This window comes from Plecotus auritus (genome assembly GCF_963455305.1).
Source record: "Plecotus auritus genome assembly, chromosome: 1".
In the NCBI taxonomy this organism is placed as follows: domain Eukaryota; kingdom Metazoa; phylum Chordata; class Mammalia; order Chiroptera; family Vespertilionidae; genus Plecotus; species Plecotus auritus.
In genome coordinates this window covers 213011651-213034500 of record NC_137770.1, presented here as the reverse complement: position 1 = coordinate 213034500, position 22850 = coordinate 213011651, and the positions used below count along the sequence as shown (strand labels likewise).

Sequence of the window (22850 nt, the reverse complement as noted above, 5' to 3'; positions counted from 1 at the left end):
TTAACTTGCTGTAGTAAGGGAGACTCCATAGCATAAGGACCTCTAAACAAAGGAAGAGATACATTCTAGTAGGATTTGGGGAAAAGGGTGAAGTTCAGGTAAAATTTAAGTGGAGCACAGTTTTGAAAGGCTTAAAGCAAAGTGAGGGTGTGGGTGTACATGAAGGGGTTGATATCAAGCCTGAGATGAAAAGTGGACTCAGGGCCCTGTCTTCCTGGCACTACAGCGTTAAAATAAATGTGTGAAAGTTGTACCTGAAAACCCCCATCTGGAGCTCTGTACCTGGGATGGAAACAGAAGCTGTGTTGGAGTCAGTGGCCCAGGTGGCTGAGATGCTCCAAAGTGGGACGGTCCCTTTCATCAATGTGATTTCAAAGGGCAAGTGTTTGACCAGCTGTGACTTCAGAGAGCAAGGTTGTTTGGCTCAAAGTCCTGGATGTTAATTAACAACAGCAGTGTTCATACGTTCATGACACATAAAAGATACCTACACCTTTTTTTAAAATCCTTTATTCTAATAAAAGGTAAAATGATCCATAATGTTTCCAACTATGTGCTTATTACAAATCGCCTGGAGGAGGGATGAATCTAAACCAGTTTCCTCCAGGATTAATAGGGCATGTTGTGCACCCTGGGCAGCCCTGTTCCCAGGAGGGCATCCGACCTCCGGACCCAGGATTTTTGTACACCTTGGTTACCTGCGAGCTGAGTTCTGGAAATGTAAAGAGGTCTCATCATTAAAGCTGTATTTACTATTTGGTGAGGCGAAAACAATTTTTTTGAAAACCGCTTTGGAGCACTGTACAATTTCTCAAGAACCTCTCCATGGGTATTATTAGGCTTTTATGCCCAGGAATTAAGGGCTCTGTACGTTATATGGGTGTGTCAGAGAGAATTAGTTCAAAATAAAGTGAGAGCTCCAAAGTCAGAGATTACACCTTTCTCTGCCCTGATTTCTTGGAAGCTCCAAAGGGTTAGTGCAGTTCAGGTGGCTCCAGTTAAGATAGCTAGCCTTTGTTCTGAAGTACGGTATTTGTCTTTTCCACCAGTAGTTCCTGAGTTCTGCTATGGGTGGGACCCCTCACCTTAAGAAGCATTTATGATGTGGTAAGAAAGCAGTATGAGGCAAATGAATTGCTAGAGAAGACTGAGTCCTAAGAGCTGGCAGGATCTGTGGGCCTGAGGGGGCAGGAACCCCAGGCGTGCCTGGTGGAGGCAGGCACTTTTGACCTCACCAGCTTGATAAATTCAAACTGCTCGTGTGATCGTTTTCTTCATGACATTGATTGGCTATATGATTAGAATCATAAAATTTACCTTTTATTTTTTATTATCATGCAGGCCTAGCTTCTGTGCACAGAAAAAAAAATGCTTCTAGAAATTATCTGAAATTAGAACTGACTGCACTGTGATCACTATAATGTTGCACGTTAACAGTTACAATCACATAGTTAGCTTTCTCTAATTCTCAACGAAGATGCCCAATGTCACTGAGTTTTCCTTTCTGAATCCCATTGTATGATACATCAAAGTGTGGCTCTGACTCATACCTTTCTCCTTTTCCTTCAAAATGCACCCCAGTGGAGATCTCTGATTCGTCTCCCCCAGCGCCACTGGTGAAAGAAGTCACAAAGAGGTTTTCCACCCCAGATGCTGCTCCCGTCTCAACAGAACCAGCCTGGCTGGCTTTGGCCAAAAGGAAAGCCAAGGCCTGGAGCGACTGCCCACAGATTATTAAGTAAAGAGTGACTCTTCTCCATTCCTATTCCCAGTTATTGGCTCCTCTCTTGTCCTTTTTATTTATTTATTTTTTATATGAGGTAAAGAAACCAAGCTAGGGAAAAGAAGCATGTTTTATAGGCTCTAAAGTAACGGTTAGAAACTGAACTGGTGGTGTTCCTTGTAAGAGTGTATTTGCACAACCCTAGGTCCTGGTGCCTTGAGCTCCTCCTAGTTCTAAAGAGAAAGTTCTGTCTGAGGGACCACAGGAAGCAAGATCTCCTGACTAAGAACTCCTCAGGAGAGCCTGCCACCCCATTCCACAGCCCTTCCACACATGGACACCCACACACCACTGAACACGTACTTTTGCCAATCTTTATAATGGTTTTTTGACTCTGTGCTCCAGTTTCTTTTATCCAAAACTTTTACCCTGCCATACTTAAGGATTTCTACCTTTTTCTACAGCCATGGTGGAAGGACCATAGGGAGAGAGGTAAGAACCCTCATTCTCCCAAGTGCAGCCAGTAACTGAATTGCAAGTCTCAGTCTGGCTCCCAAGTCTATGCCCATGTCTGGTTTCATGAATTTTCCCATCATGAACTAACACAGAAAGGGAATCCATCCACGCCTCTTCCACACTGATCCACAGGCCCCATTACACCAGGACTCTCCTTCAGGACATGTTCAACATTTGGCCCATTTGGCTCCTAAGGAACATTTTTATTTAATATGGTAAGAAAAGGAAACTACAAATGCTCTTTCTGTCTGAGACTCCCCATCTAGTGCAGTTGTTCTTAAGATGTCCAGGCTCCATCAGGCCTACTGTGAGGACAGGCTAGAAACGTATATTCTGGCAAAACTCTTCAGATGAATTCTGATGTATCCAAGGTTGAGAACCTTGGAATACACTGCTTCTAATCTAGATTTTAAAACTGTGAGAGGGAGACTCATTGCACCCAAAGAAGCAAAAGTGAGATGGGGAAAATAATAAAACCACCCCTCCCTCCCCCAGCTGCTTAGTTAGCAGGAAGAAAAGATGTGGCGCCTTTGTACTAAGGGTCTCCTGCGGGAAGTTTCCTTCTTTACCATAACTAATTCATATTCAGAGTCAAATATTCAACAGCATTTGTCATGCAGAGCATTCACCTTGCTACCTTTAAAAAACATCTCAGAGTTTTAAGTGGCCTTGTTATTATACACATGTGATACAACGAAGGGACCTGGCTATTTAAAAGCCACATAGATTCACTATTTCTCTAAATTTGCTTTACATGAAACATAGACATACAGCAAACCCACAGATTGCTGCTGCTAATTTTACATTTCGTGGTGTTGGCACATTCCCATTTTCTTAGCTCCCGACTCCCAAGTATAAGTACACACTTTTTGCCCAGTGCAAGAAAAATTACATCATTTTTTCCTCTCCTACTAAAAACCGCATTTTATTATTATGCATCATTATTTTCCTTTATGCTCACTCAACAGGCATTGTGCTATTATTCTGTGCTGTTATTCTACCATTTACCTTAAAGAAAGTATGACTGGCAGTTATTTACCATATAGAAGGCATTTTCTTTCTGGAGACCATGGCTCGGCCTTATGGTAGCAGCTGGCATGTGTGGTCATAAGGATAGCTGTACTCTTGCAAGTAGGATTTAATATTATATATATACTAGTATACTGGACCTTCAGACTGTTGAGAATCAATGGAACTTTAATTTTTGTATTGCTATGGGAAGCAATATTTCACTGCACGTTTTCCAGCTGATGTTCATTTCTAAGTCAAATATGTAGACATTTGTTAGTTTCAATGACTTCCTCATTAATACAACACTTTTTAATAGTTTTTTCACCTGAGTCCTGGAATTTTAGGGCTACAGTAATTCTTCTGAATTGACCTTTTCTATCATCTTATCAGTTTTGGATGTCACAGTAATGGCAGAGAGCAAGTGAAGAAATCAGATTAACAAAGAATGGTAGATGAGTGCACTCTGTACTGGCTCACTTACCATAAAGCCCATACGAAATAGGAGAAATACCTCAATTAAAAAGTTTCCTTCAAAATCTTTAAAAGAAGAGTAGACTGAGGAAAGCACAGTCACAGCATTTACTTCCAACAACTTCTAAAGGCTATATGTTTAATATTTCATGTAAAAATTACTCCAAATTTGCACTAAATACCAATGAAGTGTTATTTTGTTTTAATTGTGTTGCAGTCTTTCAACAAACTATGGGGGAAATTCTGTAAAAACAAAAAATTCAAGACTTTTAAAAAAATCCTATTGCTATGTTAAATACGCAGGTGGTTTTTTGTTTATTTGTTTTTAATTAAAACAAACACACTTCTCTTGGCAAGGTTATAGATTAACCTCTGTTCATAGAAATATATATATAACTAGAGTTTTTTGTTTACTTTTTAAATTTTTCAAGTGCAATTGTTTCTTATACATTAATTACTATTAAATTATCATTTTAGCCAGTTATCAGCAAATTGTAGTATGTATTGTCTCTTCTTGTGACATTTAGTTTAATTGCTTATTTTAAAGCAGAAATATTAGTTACAAGTGTCTTGCAATATTTTTACCAACAATAAAATTAAGTAGAGGCTTAACCATGAAAATACCTTAGTGTGATTTTAATATTATTTTTAGATTTTGGTTGTATAAAGGTTTAATGTAAAATGTCCATTATTGAAGGAAAATGATCTTTCAATAAAAAATATCCACAAGATCTTTAGCACCAACAGAATTTCCTTTTCAAGTTCATGTTTTTACTAATTTCAAGCAAGCTCATATTTACATAACTTTTGTTGCAAAAGAAATACTTCAAGGCATTTTATATGGTACCTTATTATATTTTTTACTAGGTGTTTTTGGAGAAAACTAATGAATAGGGTCAAATAAAATGTTTATCTTAATCCTCAGTTGGAATCAAATGGTCTGTGTCTCAGACAATGTGATCCTACAACCTCCTTGTGCTCAGAGTGTGGGTGATGGAACAGCAGCATGTTTCAAAGCTGAATGCACGTGAAAAACACAGCATAGGGCCCCGGGCGAGAGCTACTGACCCACATGGCTGGACTAGGTCGAAGTGAGGGGTGTGAGTGAGGTATATGCCTTGGTGCAAAAAAACTCGCTTTGGAGGCGAGTCCAAGATGGTAGAAGAGGTTGGAGAATTGGTGAGCACCATTGTTTACATTTCCCCTGCACTTGGATGGCAGGCAGGAGTCTTATCCAGGTTCTCTGTCTGACCAGCAGGGCTGTGTTCACATGTCCCCAGCACCCTTCCAGCAGGATCAGGAGGGTGCCATAACCCGCACACATGAGGCCCCTGCACCTGCAGATTGATACTTAAACTCTAAAAAAGAACCACATAGGCACTCTCTCTCTCTCCCCCCAGAGCGGGTGCTCAAATCTTACCACGTGTACTTTCCTAAGCTCCAAGGGCCCTTCTCTTGCCTCTGTAACTTGTTTCCTTAGCCCATTTCTTCTACAGCTCACTTTTACTACCTCTATAACTTTCTAAATAAATTTCTTATAATTTTTTTTTAAAATGTGATACATATATACAATGGACTACTACTCAGCCATAAAAACGATGAAATACTGCCATTTGACCTAACGTGGATGAATCTTGAGAGAATCATGCTAAGTGAAATAAATCAGATGGAAAAAGACAAGAACCATATGATTTCACTTGTATGGGGGATATAAAACCAAAAGCAATAAATAAACTCACAGATACAGACAACAGAATGGTGGTTACCAAAGTGGAAGGGAGTGGGGGAAAGATGAAGAGGGTAAAGATGGTCAAATATATGGTGACAGAAAGAGACTAGACTTCAGGTGGTGAGCACACAACAGAGTATGCAGATGTCATAAAGTTGTACACCTGAAATTTATATAAGATTATTAACCAATGCTATCCCAATACATTTTATTTAAAAAATTTAAATTACTTGCCGAAACCGGTTTGGCTCAGTGGATAGAGCATCGGCCTGCGGACTGAAGGGTCCCGGGTTTGATTCCGGTCAAGGGCATGTACATTGGTTGCGGGCACATCCCCAGTGGGGGGTGTGCAGGAGGCAGCTGATCGATGCTTCTCTCTCATCGATGTTTCTAGCTCTCTATCCCTCTCCCTTCCTCTCTGTAAAATATCAATAAAATATATTTTTAAAAAAATTTAATAAGGAACCTAATTTGACGAATAGCTCCTACCTTTAAAAATCATGTTATGAATCTCAGTATAAATGAGTGAATGGTGTATTACCTCACAGATTAAGTCTTTAAGCCACTAAGTATATTCTGATCTTGTTTTCCAGAGGTCTTCTATAAAAAAAATAAAATACCTGTAGCCTAATTTAGAAAGTGCTACTAAATCTATTGATGTTTTGTTTTATAACTCCCTTCAAAGTATTGTTGCTCCTACAGGACATAAAATATGGTTGTTCTCCAATAAAGTGTAATAGACAAGTTTCTTAAACAAAATATAATCTTTATCATAAAATAAGACCATCCACCTGCTTTATAATGGTAAATATTTTCAAACATCTCAGATATATTCTAATAAAGACTGTACTTGATTATTTTTTATTGCTACCCAATAAGTCTAGACAATAAACATAATTATTTCTACATCCAATAATAAGCATTGATTCCCAAATCACAGGAGAAGAGAATACCTCTCCAGGAAGTTCATATATACTTTTCAATTGTCCACTCTTAGATTCCAAGATCCATAGTTTCCCATCAGTAGATGCTGCTGCCAGCAACATTTCATTGCTATACTTGTTATGGAAAGCAAATGGTGTTGAATATACCCTTGAGGTAGTTTCAAATTTCCATTGGAGATGACCTTTCATAGTACAACAGTAGATAAAGCAATCATGGGAACCAAAAAATATTTCTTGCTCTGATGTGGAAGGACATGGGGATGAAAAGATGGGTTCACTGGTAGAGAACTGCCAAACCTGAAGGGTTATAACAGAAATAATTAATTCATCTCATTTCAACAATTCTGTATATTAAATCTTTATGAAATTCTCAATTAAAATGTAAGAGATGTAGGCTATTGAATGATAACTACACACAGAAAAAAAAAATGGCTTTTTGTGAAAAGTGGAACCCTCAGAATTGACCTCTGTCCCAGTGGTAAAATCTAGCACAAAATATCAAAGTATCCTTATTACATGAGTCATTGCTATGCATAATATGAAATAAAATTAATTTGAACCCCACTCAAAAGCTATTACTAGTATGTTCTGAGACACTGAGTTCAAAAATAAAACTGCAATGAGTTTTCAATATATCTTATCAAAAACTGTATCATATTGTTAGTCTCCTAATGTAGGGAGAAGGAAGGAAGTGGAATGAAAAGAAGAGTTCATGTTCAATAATTAAAGCTTTAAACAAGAAGCTATGAGACATGTGTCTGACCTGCAGATATCTACTATTTACTTATTTCAAAGCTACTAAAACCTGTTGGCCAATATCTATATATATAAAAGCCCAAGAGACCGAATGACCGAACAACCAGAATGACCGGTTGACTGGTCGCTCTGACATGCACTGACCACCAGGGGGAAGATGCTCAATGCAGGAGCTACTCCCTGGTGGTCAGTGCACTCCCACAGCCAACCTCCCGTGCCAGCCAACCTCCCGCAGCCCCTCCCCCCAGCCGGCCAACCTCCCCCATCCCTCCCTGTGGTCGGCCAACCTCCCACAGTCCCTCCCCTTGGTTGGCCACCCGATGACCCCGATGGGGGCCAGCCGGCCAACCTCCTGCAGTCCCTCCACCTGGCCAGCTAACCTCCTGCGGTCCCTCCCCACTGCGGTCCAGCCCCGATGATCCTGATGGGGGCTGGCCGGCCAACCTCCTGCAGCTCCTCCCCCCAGCTGGCCAACCTCCCATAGCCCCTCCCTCCCTCCGCTGGCCAACCTCCAGCAGCCACCTCCCCTACCACCTCCAGCCAACCTCCCGCAGCCCCTCCCCCTAGCAGGCCAACTTCCCACAGCCCCGATCGGTCTGATCACTGGCCGGGCTGAGGGACTGCACCCGCACGAATTTGTGCACTGGGCCTCTAGTTTTGAAGAAAAGGCATGAGTCTAAGATAGTGTTTACAAATGCACAGTTAACAGCAGCATAATAATAAAAAAAGAATGGGCATATTAATGAAATCCTATATAATAAAAGCCCAGCGAACGAAACGGCAGAACGACCAGAGACTAGAACTACTGGCCCCTCGCCCCGGCTGGTCCCGCCCCAGCAGAGACCCCACCCTGATTGGGGGCATGGCCAGCCTGCAAACCCCTGGTGGCCCCTCATCCCAGCCGGCCCCACCCTCCAGTAGGGACCCCTCCCACCCCGATCGGGGTGTGGCTGGCCTTCAAACCACCCCGCAGCCCCTTGCCCCCAGCTGGCTCTGCCCCCCAGCAGGGACTCCCACCCCGATCTGGGGCCCCCATCAGGGCAAGTCAGCTGGCCCCCACCTGTGCACCAGGCCTCTATCCTATATAATAAAAGGGTAATATGCAAATTGATACTAATGGCAGAACGACCAGAACGACCACTGAACCAGTTACTATGAGGCATACTGACCACCTCTTGGTCCCTTTCCCCAGCTGGCAGGCTCTGATCACCTGATGGCAAATGGGAAACCGGGGTTGGGTGGTGGGGGACACAGGCAGCACCAGGCCAAGGCCCCCACCCCGCCGATTGCCCCACATACTGAGAGCGACCCGCGGCAGGGGCAGGGCCTGCGAGCAGGCAAGAACAGCCCATCTCTCAGTCCCTTCCCCCGGCAGCTGGGGAAGATGGCCCTGATCACAGGTCAGGCCTAGGCGCCAGGCCTCTAGTATGATTTATAATCTCAGTTCTGTGCCTGACTTGGACAAAGTCACTTTAACCTCCTAAGGTTCATCCAAACAAACGGGAATAATAGCATTTGCCTCTTCTCACTTCTTAGGAATATATTCAAACTACTTTGTAAATAAAAACATTATGTAAACAAAATAAAAGACTTTAAAAAGTGACTGTCACACAGAGCAAAAGAATCTGCTAGGCAATGAGGGGTGAGTGAAGAGCACACAGAATCAACTCTAGCCATCAATGGCCTCACTCATGCTGGAGCTAGTGCACTCTCAAACCCACAAAGCAATCCCCCAAATTAAAACCACAGCTGCAGTTTTGCCAAAATGATAGTCACTTGCAGGTACTTAAAGGAGTGGAGATACTGCTCCCAACCAAAGACCTAATATAACCCAGAAGGAGCCTACCCTGCTAGTCATGAAGTTGAATATGGGATCCCCATACAAGGCAAAGTGGGTTATACAAGAGATTTTGGTTTTCATAGAAAAAGCAGGGACTTCTTAAATTTTCGTAACCTCAATAGAAGTTATAATAAAACTGGTTTCAAGCTGCAAATTTTTAAAAACTGGGAGGAGGGGAATAGCTCAAGTATAACAACGTTTGGATAGAATCTTTGAAATCTATTGCACCAATTCACAAATTAAGAAACGTATGACCTGGCCAGAATGGCTCAGTTGGTTGAGCATCGTCCTGCGCACATACCTGGGTGTGGGTTTGATCCCCAGTCTGGCACATATGGTAAGGCAACCAATTAATGTTTCCCCTCTCACATGGATCTCTCTCTGTTTCTCTAGCATGTCCTCAGGCGAGGATTCAAAAAAATAAAGAAAGAAAGAAACCCATGCCCTCACAAAACAGAAATAGTTTTTAACATGAATTGAATAATGACATTTAAAATTTTACTTCAGTTGTCACCAACTACTTTTCCTTTGAGAAAGATACATAAAATAGAACCAGAAAAATTTACCTGTTCTCCAAAGTGAGTAAAGCAAAGTAAATTCCCATCTACACAGCCAATACAAACATACTGCAGGCAACACCTTGGAGAAGAGAAGAGTGGTTTTCCACAGCAATGTCTCCAAACTGTATTTCCAGTGGCCTGTCATGGGCAAAAAGCAATTCATAGCATTTCAATCTTCCTAATCAATTACCATGTATAAAACAAACTCATAAATCTCTAGGAGGCAAAGCTATAAAACATCAGAAAATGCTATGACATGCTGATATAAATGAGGCTAGTACACATTTACACAGCTATAAAATCTATCAGTGCTATCTATGAGAGCTAAGATAAAAACTTGCACTAAAGCCAGGAAAGAAATAGCTAGCACGTATCTATCCTTAGGCATCCTAACTTCTAATGTGAATGAGAAAATTCTGTCAATTTAAAAAATAGATAAAAGATATGCACAGATCTTAGTTGATTTCTGTCAGCTTTCTAGATTTCATGTCAGTCATTCTTAATGAGTTCTGGTTTAGTGATATCTGGGCTTTGGCTAACCAAAACTACCTCCAATTTTCATAATTCAAAATAAAAATAAAGAATATTAAATAAAAATAGGTAATAAAACCAATATAAATTATTTTATGCCTACAGGATTTACAGCCAGTAAAAGTCCTCCCAGTGTAGCAAAATACAAGTGATATGGAATCAAGTTCAAACAAGGCGAAGAAAAGATAGTTCCTCCACATTTTAACTTCCAAACACACTTCTTTTCCTGCAAATAAGAAAGCAAATTAATTGGTTTCTGCTGGTGGTTAACAAATTCACATATCCTATCTATTATATGCTATTATCTATTTAACTAAGTTTTTATTTTTATTATTTTTTAATCCTTACCGAGGATATTTTTTCCATTGATTTTTAGAGAGAGTGGAAGGGAGAGTGGGAGGCAGGGATAAAGAAACATCGATGTGAGAGAGACACATCAATTGGTGGCCCATGGGCCAGAGATCGAACCTGAAACCCAGATATGTGTCCTTGACTGGGAATTGAACCTGCAACCCTTTGGTTTGTGGGCCAAAGTTCTAATCACTCAGCAACACCATCCAGGGCAAGTTTTTATTTTTAATATAAATGTAATACATGCTTACTGTGGCAAATCAAGTTAGTATCAAGACCAAGACCACCAACTGTTAACAGTTCAGCATATTCCCTTTGATTTTTTTGACACACACACACAGTTTAAGATAGTTGAGATAATTCTGAATATACACTTGGTATCTAATTTTTTCTCTTTAAATTTACTTTCATGCACAATATTCCATATAAAAATAAAATGATTTGCCAAAACTGGTTTGGCTCAGTGGATAGAGCGTCAGCCTGCAGACTGAAGGGTCCCTGGTTCGATTCCGGTCAAGGGCACGTAACTTGGTTGCGGGCACATCCCCAGTAGGAGGCGTGCAAGAGGCAGCTGATTGATGTTTCTCTCTCATCGATGTTTCTAACTCTCTATTCCTCTTCCTTCCTCTCTGTAAAAAATCAATAAAATATATTTTTAAAAATGATTAAAAAAATAATAAAAATAAAATAAAATGATTTATCTCATTACCTTACCATTAAAAAGTGTTTGGAATTAATTTCTTGTCATTATAAATAACCTGGAAATAGACATCATGATGCACATATTTCTCCATGTTTCTGATTTTTTTTTTTTTTTTGTCTGAAGTTTTACATATGTCTCCTATTTCCCCAATTGACCTCCTCCCTCCCCCACCGCAGCCATTTCCATCCCGGGCAAGCCCCCACCGCCCCAGTGTCTGTGTCCATTGGTTATGCTAATATGCATGCATACAAGTCCTTTAGTTGCTCTCTAACACCCCCACCCCTACCATTTGTCTCTAGATTGATCTATTCTTGATCTATCAAATTATGTTGATCTTTATATACCACATGAGTGAGATCATGTGATATTTATCTTTCTCCGACTGGCTTATTTTGCTTAGCATAATGCTCTCCAGTTCCATCCATGTTGTCGCAAATGATAAAAGTTCCTTCTTTTTTATAGTGGCGTAGTATTCCATTGTGTAGATGTACCACAGTTTTTTAATCCACTCATCTGCTGATGGGCACTTAGGCTGTTTCCAGATCTTAGCTATGGTGAATTGTGCTGCTATGAACATAGGGGTCACGTTTCTGATTATTTTGCCAGGATAGATTCCCAGAAGAGTTTTACTGAATCAAAGGATATGAGATTGTTACCTATGGCCAAATTGTTTTCCTCAGAGGCTTTCACTAGTCACAACCTCAGCATTAATGCTATCATTCTAATCTAATACCACTTATTTCTCTCATCGTTTTTAATTTTCATTCCTTTGATCATTAAAGGATTTAAATATTTAAATACATTTACTAGCCATTTCTTCTTTGGAGTCCCCTATTTTCCTACCCGGATCTTTTCTTATAAACTTGTATTTGCTCTTTATTTTCATGCATACTTATAAATATAAATTACTTTTATCTGTCACATTTGTTTCCATCCCCCCCAACTTACTACTTCTAAATTGTGTAATTCTAAATTTTTAAAAATTTTTATGTAATCAGGTCTTATTGATATTTTCCTTTGTAACTCTTTTCTATTGTCAAGATGATGATTCCAAGTTCTTCATACTTCAAAACTCTTTGAGTAGCGAATGGATTTGTGAAAATTAGGTAAGAGAGTTTTAAGGTATGACTGTTATTAACTCTTACAGGGGGTCCTCAAACTTTTTAAACAGGGGGCCAGTTCACTGTCCCTCAGACCGTTGGAGGGCCAGACTATAGTTTAAAAAAAAAACTATGAACAAATTCCTATGTGCACTGCGGACCCGGGACGAGTCGGCTGCTAAGCAGGACAGGCAGCAGCACCCGGCGGGCCGGATCAATGTTTGAGGACCCCTATATCTAAGACCACAATGCTAAACTTGGAAAATAGTTAACACCTGCTCCCTTAGTCAAGAGCACCTGACAGTTTGACACTCTTCCTCATATGAAACTGATGAGGCAAATCCTTACATAAATATCCAAAGCATATGCATGCTGGTCATGAGAGCCAAAGTAAAAGAATCCTGTGGTTGGATCCATGGTTGCCGAGCTTTTGACAGCATCCTCAGTAGTAAACATCCAGTGTTTTTCTCCATTATTACTTTTCAGGACATAAACTAACCCATTATAACAGCCTGTTGGGAAACAAAATGTAAAAGATGAGATTTAGACATCCCACTGGAAAATAATTCTTTAGCCTAAATCATGGCAATTTATATTAGATACTCTTCATGTGTACTTGGGCTCTATCTGCAGCTCAGATTTAAATTTCAGCAATGTAAGGCGGAAACACCTAACAGTAATCACTTGTGTAAAATAGCATTTAGTAAGTACACCTTTTAAAAATATATATATACATTTTTATTTTAGAGAGGATAGAAGAGGGAGAGGAAGAGAAACACTGATTGGTTGCCTTTGTGCCCTCACCTGGGACTGAACCAGCAACCCAGGTATGTGCTGTGACTGGGAACCGAACTGGCAACTTTTCAGTACATGTGATGACTCTCAACTAACTGAAGCACACTGGCAGAGTGGCACCTTATTATAAAGTGCTTCACCACTAATGAAAAAATGAAGCATGCTGCAGTGGAGAGAGGCTTGACGGACCAACTCAAGTCCTGTCATGGGCATCCTTGAGCAAATTACCCAGTATTGCTGAGCCTCAGATTATTTTTCTGCTGAATGTGTATACATCTACTCCCAGGGTTATTGTGACAATTAATATAATGTGAATAAACACCCAGTGCAAAGGTGTTAAAAAAATGCTAACATTAACAATAGCCAGAGGAGAAAGCAAGATGGCGGCATAGGTAAACACCTAAACTGCTGCCTCGCACAACAATTTCTAAACTACAACTAAAAGACAAAACGGACACCATCCAGAACCACAGGAAGGCTGGCTGAGTGGAAATTCTACAACTAGAAGGAAAGAGAAAAGCACACTGAGACTCAAGAGAAACTGCAGGAGGCAGAGGTACTGAGACGCGTGTGCGGAGAGGACTGCCAAGTGCGTACGTGGCTAGCTTTCTCAAGTGGGAGGGAGACAAAAGCTCCCAACTGCACTGAACTCCAGTTGGGGGCAAGACTCTGGAGACCCAGACTCATATGGGGTGAAACTGGACTGTCAGGAAAGAGAAAAGCACACTGAGACTCAGAGGAACTGCGGAAGGCAGAGGTACCGCGGAAGGCAGAGGTAACAAGACGCACGTGCGAAGAGGGCGGGCAACTGAGTACACGGCTGGCTTTCTCAAGCAGGAGGAGACAAAAGCTCCCAACTGCACTGAACTCCAGTTCCAGGTGAGACTCTGGGGACCCAGACTCATTCGGGGAGAAACTGGACTGTCTGGCAGTGGGCGGAACTCAAGGGCGGCTTTCTCTCAGAGGTGCTTGCAAGCGATTACCACGGGACACTGAGACACAGGGGCCTCATAGGGCAGGGCTGACGGAAAACCAATGCTGTCTGCTCCGCCCTGAGACTCTGCCCCATCCAAGCTGAGCACAGAGGCTTTTGCAAGTCTTGTCTCATAAGGGTGTCTCCAGCACAGAAGTTCTGCCAGCGTAGACACAGCTGATCCTCACAGCCAATTGGCGTGGAGGTCAATTCCTCCCAGTGATACCAACAACAATCAAGGCTTAACTACAACAAGACTGCACACAGCCCACAAAGGGGTGCACCAAGAGTGTCCATCTCAGGTAACTGGGGAGGCTGAGCCACTGGGCCCTATAGGACACCTAGCACACAAAGCCACTCTATCAACTCAGGGAAGCAGCCAAAATGCGGAGACAAAGAAACAGATCACAAATGAAAGAAATGGAGGAAAGCAAACGACTGGATATAGAGTTCAAAACCACGGTTAAAAGGTTTTTCAAGAATTTTCTAGAAAAGGCCGATAAATTTAGCGAGACCCTCGAGGATATGAAAAAGGACCAGCTAGAAATTAAGCATACACTGACTGAAATAAAAAATAATATACAGAGATCCAACAGCAGACTAGAGGATCGCAAGAATCAAGTCAAAGATTTGAAATACAAAGAAGCAAAAAACACTCAACCGGAAAAGCAAAAAGAATCCAAAAATATGAAGATAGTGTAAGGAGCCTCTGGGACAACTTCAAAGTGCACCAACATCAGAATTATGGGGGTGCCAGAAGAAGAGAGAGAGCAAGATACTGAAAACCTATTTGAAGAAATACTGATGGAAAACTTCCCCCACCTGGTGAAAGAAATAGATTTACAAGTCCAGGAAGCGCAGAGAACCCCAAACAAAAGGAATCCAAAGAGGACCACACCAAGACACAACATAATTAAAATGCCAAGAGCAAAAGACAGAGAATATTAAAAGCAGCAAGAGAAAAACAGTTAGTTATCTACAAGGGAGCACCCATACGACTGTCAGCGGATTTCTCAACAGAAACTATGCAGGCCAGATGGGAGTGGCAAGAAATTTTCAAAGTGATGAATAGCAAGAACCTACAACCAAGATCACTCTACCCAGCAAAGCTACCATTCAGAATTGAAGGGCAGATAAAGAGCTTCACAGATAAGAAAAAGCTAAAGGAGTTCATCACCACCAAACCAGGATTACATGAAATGCTGAAAGGTATTCTTTAAGAAGAAGAATAAGTAGAAAAAGGTAAAGATAAAAATTATGAACAACAAATACATATCTATCAACAAGTGAATCTAAAAATCAAGTAGATAAAAAAAATCTGATGAACAGAATAAACTGGCGAATATAATAGAATCAGGGGCATACAAAAGGAGTGGACTGACAATTCTCGGGGGGAAAGGGGTGTGGGGGGTGCGGGAAGAGACTGGACAAAAATCGTACATCTATGGATGAGGACAGTGGGGGGGGGCGGTAAGGGCAGAGGGTGGGGTGGGAACTGGGTGGAGGGGAGCTATGGGGGGAAAAAGGAACAATTGTAATAATCTGAATAAATATTTATTAAATTAATATATAATTTATATACAGTAAAACTCACCCTTTTTAGTATACAGTTGTGTTTTGACAAATGTATACCTTCATGTAATCATTACCACTGTCAAGAGTTCATTACTCCAAAAAATTTGGTGTCACTTGGTAGTCCTCTTTCCTGCTACACCTAAGCCCCAGGTAACTACTGATTTATTTTCTGTCCCTCTGGTTTTGCTTTTTCCAGAAAGTTATATAAATGAAATCATACATATGTAACTTCTGAGTCTGACTTCTCTTACTGAGCACAATGTGTTGGAGATTCATCCATGTTATCTATAATAATAAAAGCATAATATGTTAATTAGACTGGACGACCTTCTGGATGAAGCCATGGTGGTGGGGGCCAAGGCAGAGGCAGCCATCACGGCTGTGGGGGCTGAGCCCCTTGCACGAATTTCGTGCATCGGGCCTCTAGTTGTATGTATAAATAGTTTCTTTTTTGTTGACTATTTCATTGTATGGATGTACCAGTTTGTGTATCCATTCACATTTGGGTTATTTCCAGTTTTTAGTAATTATGAATAATTACTATAAGCATTTGTGAACAGGATTTTGTGTGAATATAAGTTTTTGTTTCACTTGGGTCAGTACCTAGGAGGGGGAGGTTGTATGGTAAATGTAGGTTTTAATTTATAAGAAACGACCAAATTATTTTCCAAAGTGGTTGAACCACTTTGCCTTCCTACCATCAGTGTATGAGAAGTCCAGTTGCTCCACATCCTTGTCAGCACTTGGTATTGTCAGTTTAATAATATTTTTTTAAAAACATTATAGCCACCCTGATAGGTATGCGGTGATATCTCATTGTGGTTTTATTTTCATTTCTCTGATGATAGTGATGTGACCAACTTTTCATATACCTGTTAGGCATTTCTATGTCTTCTTTTGTGAAGTCTGTTCAGGTTCTTAGCCCATTTTTTATTTGGGTTATTTGCTTATTGTTCATGTATTGATTTCCTAATTTCATTGAATTATCTGTATTCTTTTGTAGCTCTCTGAGCTTTTTAAAAGCAATCGCTTTGAATTCTTTGTCAAAGATCTCACAGATTTCCATTTCTCTTGCGTCAATCACTATAAATTTATTATGTTCCTTTGGTGGTATCATGTTTCCTTGATATTTCATGTTCCTTGTAGTCTTGCATTGATGTCTTCACACTTGAAGTAGCCACGTCTTCCAGACTTTATGGACTGCCTTCTTTAGGGAAAGATCTTAACTTGTGTGTCGGTAAGAGGGCACTGGCTCAGTGAGGTGCACTGTTGTGTCGAGTCTGGTGTTGGGTCCAGGGTCATATGGGATGCCAGTCCCAGGGACACCAGCTTCAAGGATGTGCCTGTGCAGCAGTTCCAGTGCTGGAGGGAGGGCTTGATGGCGCTGGCTCCAGAGGGGTGCAGTGGCATGGCCTCTGGAAAGCTCCAGCAGCTGTAGTCCACATTGATGAAGTTTTTAAAAGTTTTTTCATTCAGATATTTATGGGGTGGTATTTTATTGTGCTTTAAATTTGCATTTCCCTTGTGACTAATAATGCTGCCACTCTTTTTAGAACTTATTTGCCATCTATATATCTTATTAAGTGCCTGTCCAGATCTTTTACCCATTTTTAAGTTGTTATATTTATTTACTTAGTAGGTTTTGAGAATTCTTTATGTATTCTGGATACATATTTATCAGATGTTTTGCATATTTTTTCCCAGTCTGTGGCTTCTTTTTCATTCTCTTAACATAGTGTCTTTTGAAGTGAAATTCTTAACTTTAATAAAGTTCAGTTTATCACTTTTTCCTTTTATGGCTCATGCTTTTGATGTCATATCTAAGAAATCTTCACCTAACCCAAGGTCATAAAATTTTCTTCTGGAATTGAACTGAACTGAAAGACATTTTTATTACCTTGCTGAGTCCTTAGGTGTCCTACTATATATTGGACATTTCTCTTCACCATCACTAAGCAGACCACTCTCTTGAGCAAGCAGTAATTGCCAGAAAAACAACAACAACAAAACCAGCACAGCAAGTGTTCTGGAAATTGGGCCTCAAGTAAGCAGCAGTCGTTAAACCCATAGGCAGAACTATCTAGAGCAGGGGTGGGCAAACTTTTTGACTCGAGGGCCACAATGGGTTCTTAAACTGGACCGGAGGGCCAGAACAAAAGCATGGATGGAGTGTTTGTGTGAACTAATATAAATTCAAAGTAAAGGAGCGGAGGGGAGAGCAAGAGAACCGGATAGAACAGCCGGATCCGGCCCGCAGGCCGTAGTTTGCCCAAGGCTGATCTAGAGAATGATGGGCCAGTGCCCAATGGAAACCTGAGTGATCTTTGCTTTGTAGATTTTGACTACCCACACTTCCACCTGGGTTATTTTGGCTACACCCATGATCAGCAAACTGCGGCTCGTGAGCCACATGCAGCTCTTTAGCCCATTGAGTGTGGCTCTTCCACAAGATACCACGGCCTGGGCAAGTCTATTTTGAAGAAGTGGCGTTAGAAGAAGTTGAAAAATTTGGCTCCCAAAAGAAATTTCAATCGTTGTACTGTTGATATTTGGCTCTGTTGACTAATGAGTTTGCCAACCACTGGGCTACACCAAGTCAGGGACACCTGCCCTATATTCTCATCCATATCAGCAGTTTGGGAAAAGCAGTCTGGTGTTGCTGTTAGGAGCACAGGCTCGGGAGATTGATTTCTTAGGTTCAAAATCTCTCCCATATATTAGCTGAGTAGTTCTACCCTGGTAACTTAATTTCTGTGCTTCAATTTTGTCATCTATAAAATGTAGATATAATAGCCCTTGCTTTATTCTGAGAATTACATGAGTTAATAGATGTAAAATTTTTAGAATAGCACCCTTCACAAGGTAAAAGCTCAGTAACCTTTGGCTATTGTCTTTTTTTTTTTTTTTTGCTTTTTTTTTAATTTAATAAATTTTTATTGTTCAGATTATTACAATTGTTCCTTTTTTCCCCCATAGCTCCCCTCCACCCAGTTCCCACCCCACCCTCTGCCCTTACCGCCCCCCCACCCCCCGTTACTGTCATCATCCATAGGTGTGCAATTTTTGTCCAGTCTCTTCCCAAAACCCCCACACCCCTTTCCCCCCGAGAATTGTCAGTTCACCCTTTCTATGCCCCTGATTCTATTATATTCGCCAGTTTATTCTGTTCATCAGATTTTTTTTATCTACTTGATTTTTAGATTCACTTGTTGATAGATATGTATTTGTTGTTCATAATTTTTATCTTTACCTTTTTCTACTTATTCTTCTTCTTAAAGAATACCTTTCAGCATTTCATGTAATCCTGGTTTGGTGGTGATGAACTCCTTTAGCTTTTTCTTATCTGTGAAGCTCTTTATCTGCCCTTCAATTCTGAATGGTAGCTTTGCTGGGTAGAGTGATCTTGGTTGTAGGTTCTTGCTATTCATCACTTTGAAAATTTCTTGCCACTCCCATCTGGCCTGCATAGTTTCTGTTGAGAAATCCGCTGACAGTCGTATGGGTGCTCCCTTGTAGATAACTGTTTTTCTCTTGCTGCTTTTAATATTCTCTGTCTTTTGCTCTTGGCATTTTAATTATGTTGTGTCTTGGTGTGGTCCTCTTTGGATTCCTTTTGTTTGGGGTTCTCTGCGCTTCCTGGACTTGTAAATCTATTTCTTTCACCAGGTGGGGGAAGTTTTCCATCAGTATTCTTCAAATAGGTTTTCAGTATCTTGCTCTCTCTCTTCTTCTGGCACCCCCATAATTCTGATGTTGGTGCACTTTGAAGTTGTCCCAGAGGCTCCTTACACTATCTTCATATTTTTGGATTCTTTTTGCTTTTCCGGTTGAGTGTTTTTTGCTTCTTTGTATTTCAAATCTTTGACTTGATTCTTGCGATCCTCTAGTCTGCTGTTGGATCTCTGTATATTATTTTTTATTTCAGTCAGTGTATGCTTAATTTCTAGCTGGTCCTTTTTCATATCCTCGAGGGTCTCGCTAAATTTATCGGCCTTTTCTAGAAAATTCTTGAAAAACCTTTTAACCGTGGTTTTGAACTCTATATCCAGTCGTTTGCTTTCCTCCATTTCTTTCATTTGTGATCTGTTTCTTTGTCTCCGCATTTTGGCTGCTTCCCTGAGTTGATAGAGTGGCTTTGTGTGCTAGGTGTCCTATAGGGCCCAGTGGCTCAGCCTCCCCAGTTACCTGAGATGGACACTCTTGGTGCACCCCTTTGTGGGCTGTGTGCAGTCTTGTTGTAGTTAAGCCTTGATTGTTGTTGGTATCACTGGGAGGAATTGACCTCCACGCCAATTGGCTGTGAGGATCAGCTGTGTCTACGCTGGCAGAACTTCTGTGCTGGAGACACCCTTATGAGACAAGACTTGCAAAAGCCTCTGTGCTCAGCTTGGATGGGGCAGAGTCTCAGGGCGGAGCAGACAGCATTGGTTTTCCGTCAGCCCTGCCCTATGAGGCCCCTGGGTCTCAATGTCCTGTGGTAATCGCTGCAAGCACCTCTGAGAGAAAGCCGCCCTTGAGTTCCGCCCACTGCCAGACAGTCCAGTTTCTCCCCGAATGAGTCTGGGTCCCCAGAGTCTCACCTGGAACTGGAGTTCAGTGCAGTTAGGAGCTTTTGTCTCCTCCTGCTTGAGAAAGCCAGCCGTGTACTCAGTTGCCCGCCCTCTTCGCACGTGCGTCTTGTTACCTCTGCCTTCCGCGGTACCTCTGCCTTCCGCAGTTCCTCTGAGTCTCAGTGTGCTTTTCTCTTTCCTGACAGTCCAGTTTCACCCCATATGAGTCTGGGTCTCCAGAGTCTTGCCCCCAACTGGAGTTCAGTGCAGTTGGGAGCTTTTGTCTCCCTCCCACTTGAGAAAGCTAGCCACATACGCACTTGGCAGTCCTCTCCGCACATGCGTCTCAGTACCTCTGCCTCCTGCAGTTTCTCTTGAGTCTCAGTGTGCTTTTCTCTTTCCTTCTAGTTGTAGAATTTCCACTCAGCCAGCCTTCCTGTGGTTCTGGATGGTGTCCGTTTTGTCTTTTAGTTGTAGTTTTGAAATTGTTGTGCGAAGCAGCAGTTTAGGTGTTTACCTATGCCGCCATTTTGGTTTCCCCTCTATATATTAATTTTAAAAATGTTTAAAGTATTAAGTGACCACCATGTGCCATAAGCTCTGAATCTATACACTTGGGATGCAAACAGTAACTTCAATGAGCTGACTTACATGCATGGGGATTACTCATGATCATTCACGTGTGTAATTCAATGTTTCCTGTAGCATAATTTTCAAAAAGTAGATGTTCAAAAGGGAAGGATGAAATGCAGATTCAAGTAGATCCCAGCTAGGAGAGCACAAGTAGGGGAGATATATTTCTAAGCACTTTGTCTGAACAGATTCCAAAACTACATAAAGTGAAACCTAATGTGGTTTGGGGAATAAAAAGGAGAGGCATTACACTTAGACCCTCATATTTCTAGTAGAGTAAAAGTCACTCATACTTTAACGAAACTGGGTAGCAGTAAACACTTAATGAGCACTTTGTCTGTGCCTACCCATGTACCCATTCATAAGCAATTATGTCATTTACTCTTATCAAAAGCTCCATAATGATGTGTTAGTTTTAAAATTTGTCCACAAATTATTTGATACTCTTCCTTTAAGAGCTTAATCTCCCACACTCTCCCACACCCCTGAGGGTAGATCAGACTTAATGATGCACTTCTAACGAACAGAATAAAGCAAAAATGATGATATGCAACTTGGATCACTCACTCTGAGGGAAGTTAGCTGCCATGTTATGGGGTATTCAAGCAGCCTATGGAAAGGACCATGTGTCAAGAAACTGAAAGCTTTCTGCCAAAATCCAACAAAGAACTAACGCCTCCTGCTAGCAGCAATGTGAGTGAGCAGATTTTCCAGCCCAAGTCAAGCCTTCAGATGGCTGCAGCCGTATGAGACCCTGAGCTGGAATTTCCAGCTAAGCCCCTCCTACACTCCTGACCCACAAAAACTGTGAGATTCAATAAATATTTGTTACTCTAAACCATTAAGTTTTGAGATAACTTGTGATACAGCAACATGTTTTATTTATTACGCCCATAAACTCAAGAGAAAACTGAAGTTCAGCAACTTATCAAAGGGCACAGAGCTGGTAACAGCTTTACAACTAGGTTCAAATCCAGGGACTCTGATCCCATGGCCCACTCTGTGAGAATCAGCACATGGTGAACTATTCTTCTTTGACAACAACTAAATCCACCATACACAAGTTTTTTTTTAATTATTTGTTAGTCCTAACTAGTAGTATCATATGGTAATTAAATTTAACTCTATAAACCTCAAATTCAGAAACTTACCCAACTTACCTACCACAATAAAGTTTCCACACTTAGATACACATGCTGAGGATTCAATTCGATCTCCCAAAAGCTGTTCCCATTTCACCTTCCCAGAGTAAAGGTCAACTGCCATCATTCTGTGAGAATGGGAGCCAATGTACACAGTTGCAGATGACTTATCAACAGCTGGTATTACGATGAGAGGCGAAGCATCTACACATTTGCCTGTGTCTGCCCTCCACCTAACACGTAATTCCATTGTCTCAGCCCTTATCACAGATGTTCCATCTTCATAAACTTTTTCAACACAGGTTGAATCTTTTGACTTCCCAAGAAGAGCTGGAGGATTTAAGCTTTTCACTTTTTTAATAGCAGTCTGTGAAATTAAATCAGAAGAACAGGCTGAAGTGCAATGTTTTAACTTAGTTAAAAACCTAGTAGCATTCATAGACAAAATCTGACTCCCTCTGCTCAGTGCAATAAAAGCATTTATCCCATTGTCTAAATTTAAAGGCATGTCTGATTTCTGATGTAAAGATTTTCCACTGGTTTCCTCTTGATTAACGTTGCTGAATTTTCTTTTAGTGGCATAATTCTCACAAAATGTCAGATCTTCATCTGGAAACACTGTTTGAAGGATGTGATTGTAAATCTCTAAAATGGATTTGCTAAGGATAATTTCCAGGAGCCCAGGTACTGATGTGCCAACAAGTTTTTCAATCTCATTGAGGAGCCGTATGGACTTCAAGGAATCTCCACCACTATTTAAGAAGAGTGACTCATCAGGAATCGTCAAAGGATCTTCTGAAAGACTCAGAATAGACTACAAATGAGAGAAGGGAGAAATATGGTGAAATAAAGGACAAAAACCAAAAGAATTCAACATTCACAGGTATATATAGATAGTATCTACATTAATGAAATGAACGTAAGACACACAAAATATTTTTAATAAT

The 22850-nt window shown here is 40.9% G+C and overlaps 2 protein-coding genes across 9 annotated transcripts in view; one reads left to right on the top strand and one right to left on the bottom strand.

Annotated features, from left to right (window-relative positions):
* CRACD (capping protein inhibiting regulator of actin dynamics) overlaps window positions 1–4650 on the top strand; it is a 227879-nt gene extending 223229 nt beyond the window's left edge. For all 5 annotated transcript variants that reach the window (XM_080640020.1, XM_080640023.1, XM_080640024.1 and 2 more), the window contains one exon: window positions 1582–4650. In XM_080640020.1, coding sequence (XP_080496146.1) covers window positions 1582–1742 — 161 coding nt within the window. In that variant the 3' untranslated portion in view covers window positions 1743–4650. The remainder of the gene's footprint in view (window positions 1–1581) is intronic.
* A 621-nt stretch (window positions 4651–5271) lies between these two features.
* Window positions 5272–22850, bottom strand: part of AASDH (aminoadipate-semialdehyde dehydrogenase) — a 34920-nt gene continuing 17341 nt past the window's right edge. For 2 of the 4 annotated variants that reach the window (XM_080640080.1, XM_080640079.1), the window contains exons 11-15: window positions 21922–22717; window positions 12584–12747; window positions 10185–10307; window positions 9557–9688; window positions 5272–6691 (exon numbers count right to left, since the gene is read on the bottom strand). In XM_080640080.1, the coding sequence (XP_080496206.1) occupies window positions 6305–6691; window positions 9557–9688; window positions 10185–10307; window positions 12584–12747; window positions 21922–22717 (1602 nt within the window). In that variant the 3' untranslated portion in view covers window positions 5272–6304. Of the gene's footprint in view, window positions 6692–9556; window positions 9689–10184; window positions 10308–12583; window positions 12748–21912; window positions 22718–22850 lie in introns of all 4 variants that reach the window. The other 2 variants (XR_013958983.1, XM_080640078.1) reach the window with 2 other exon arrangements.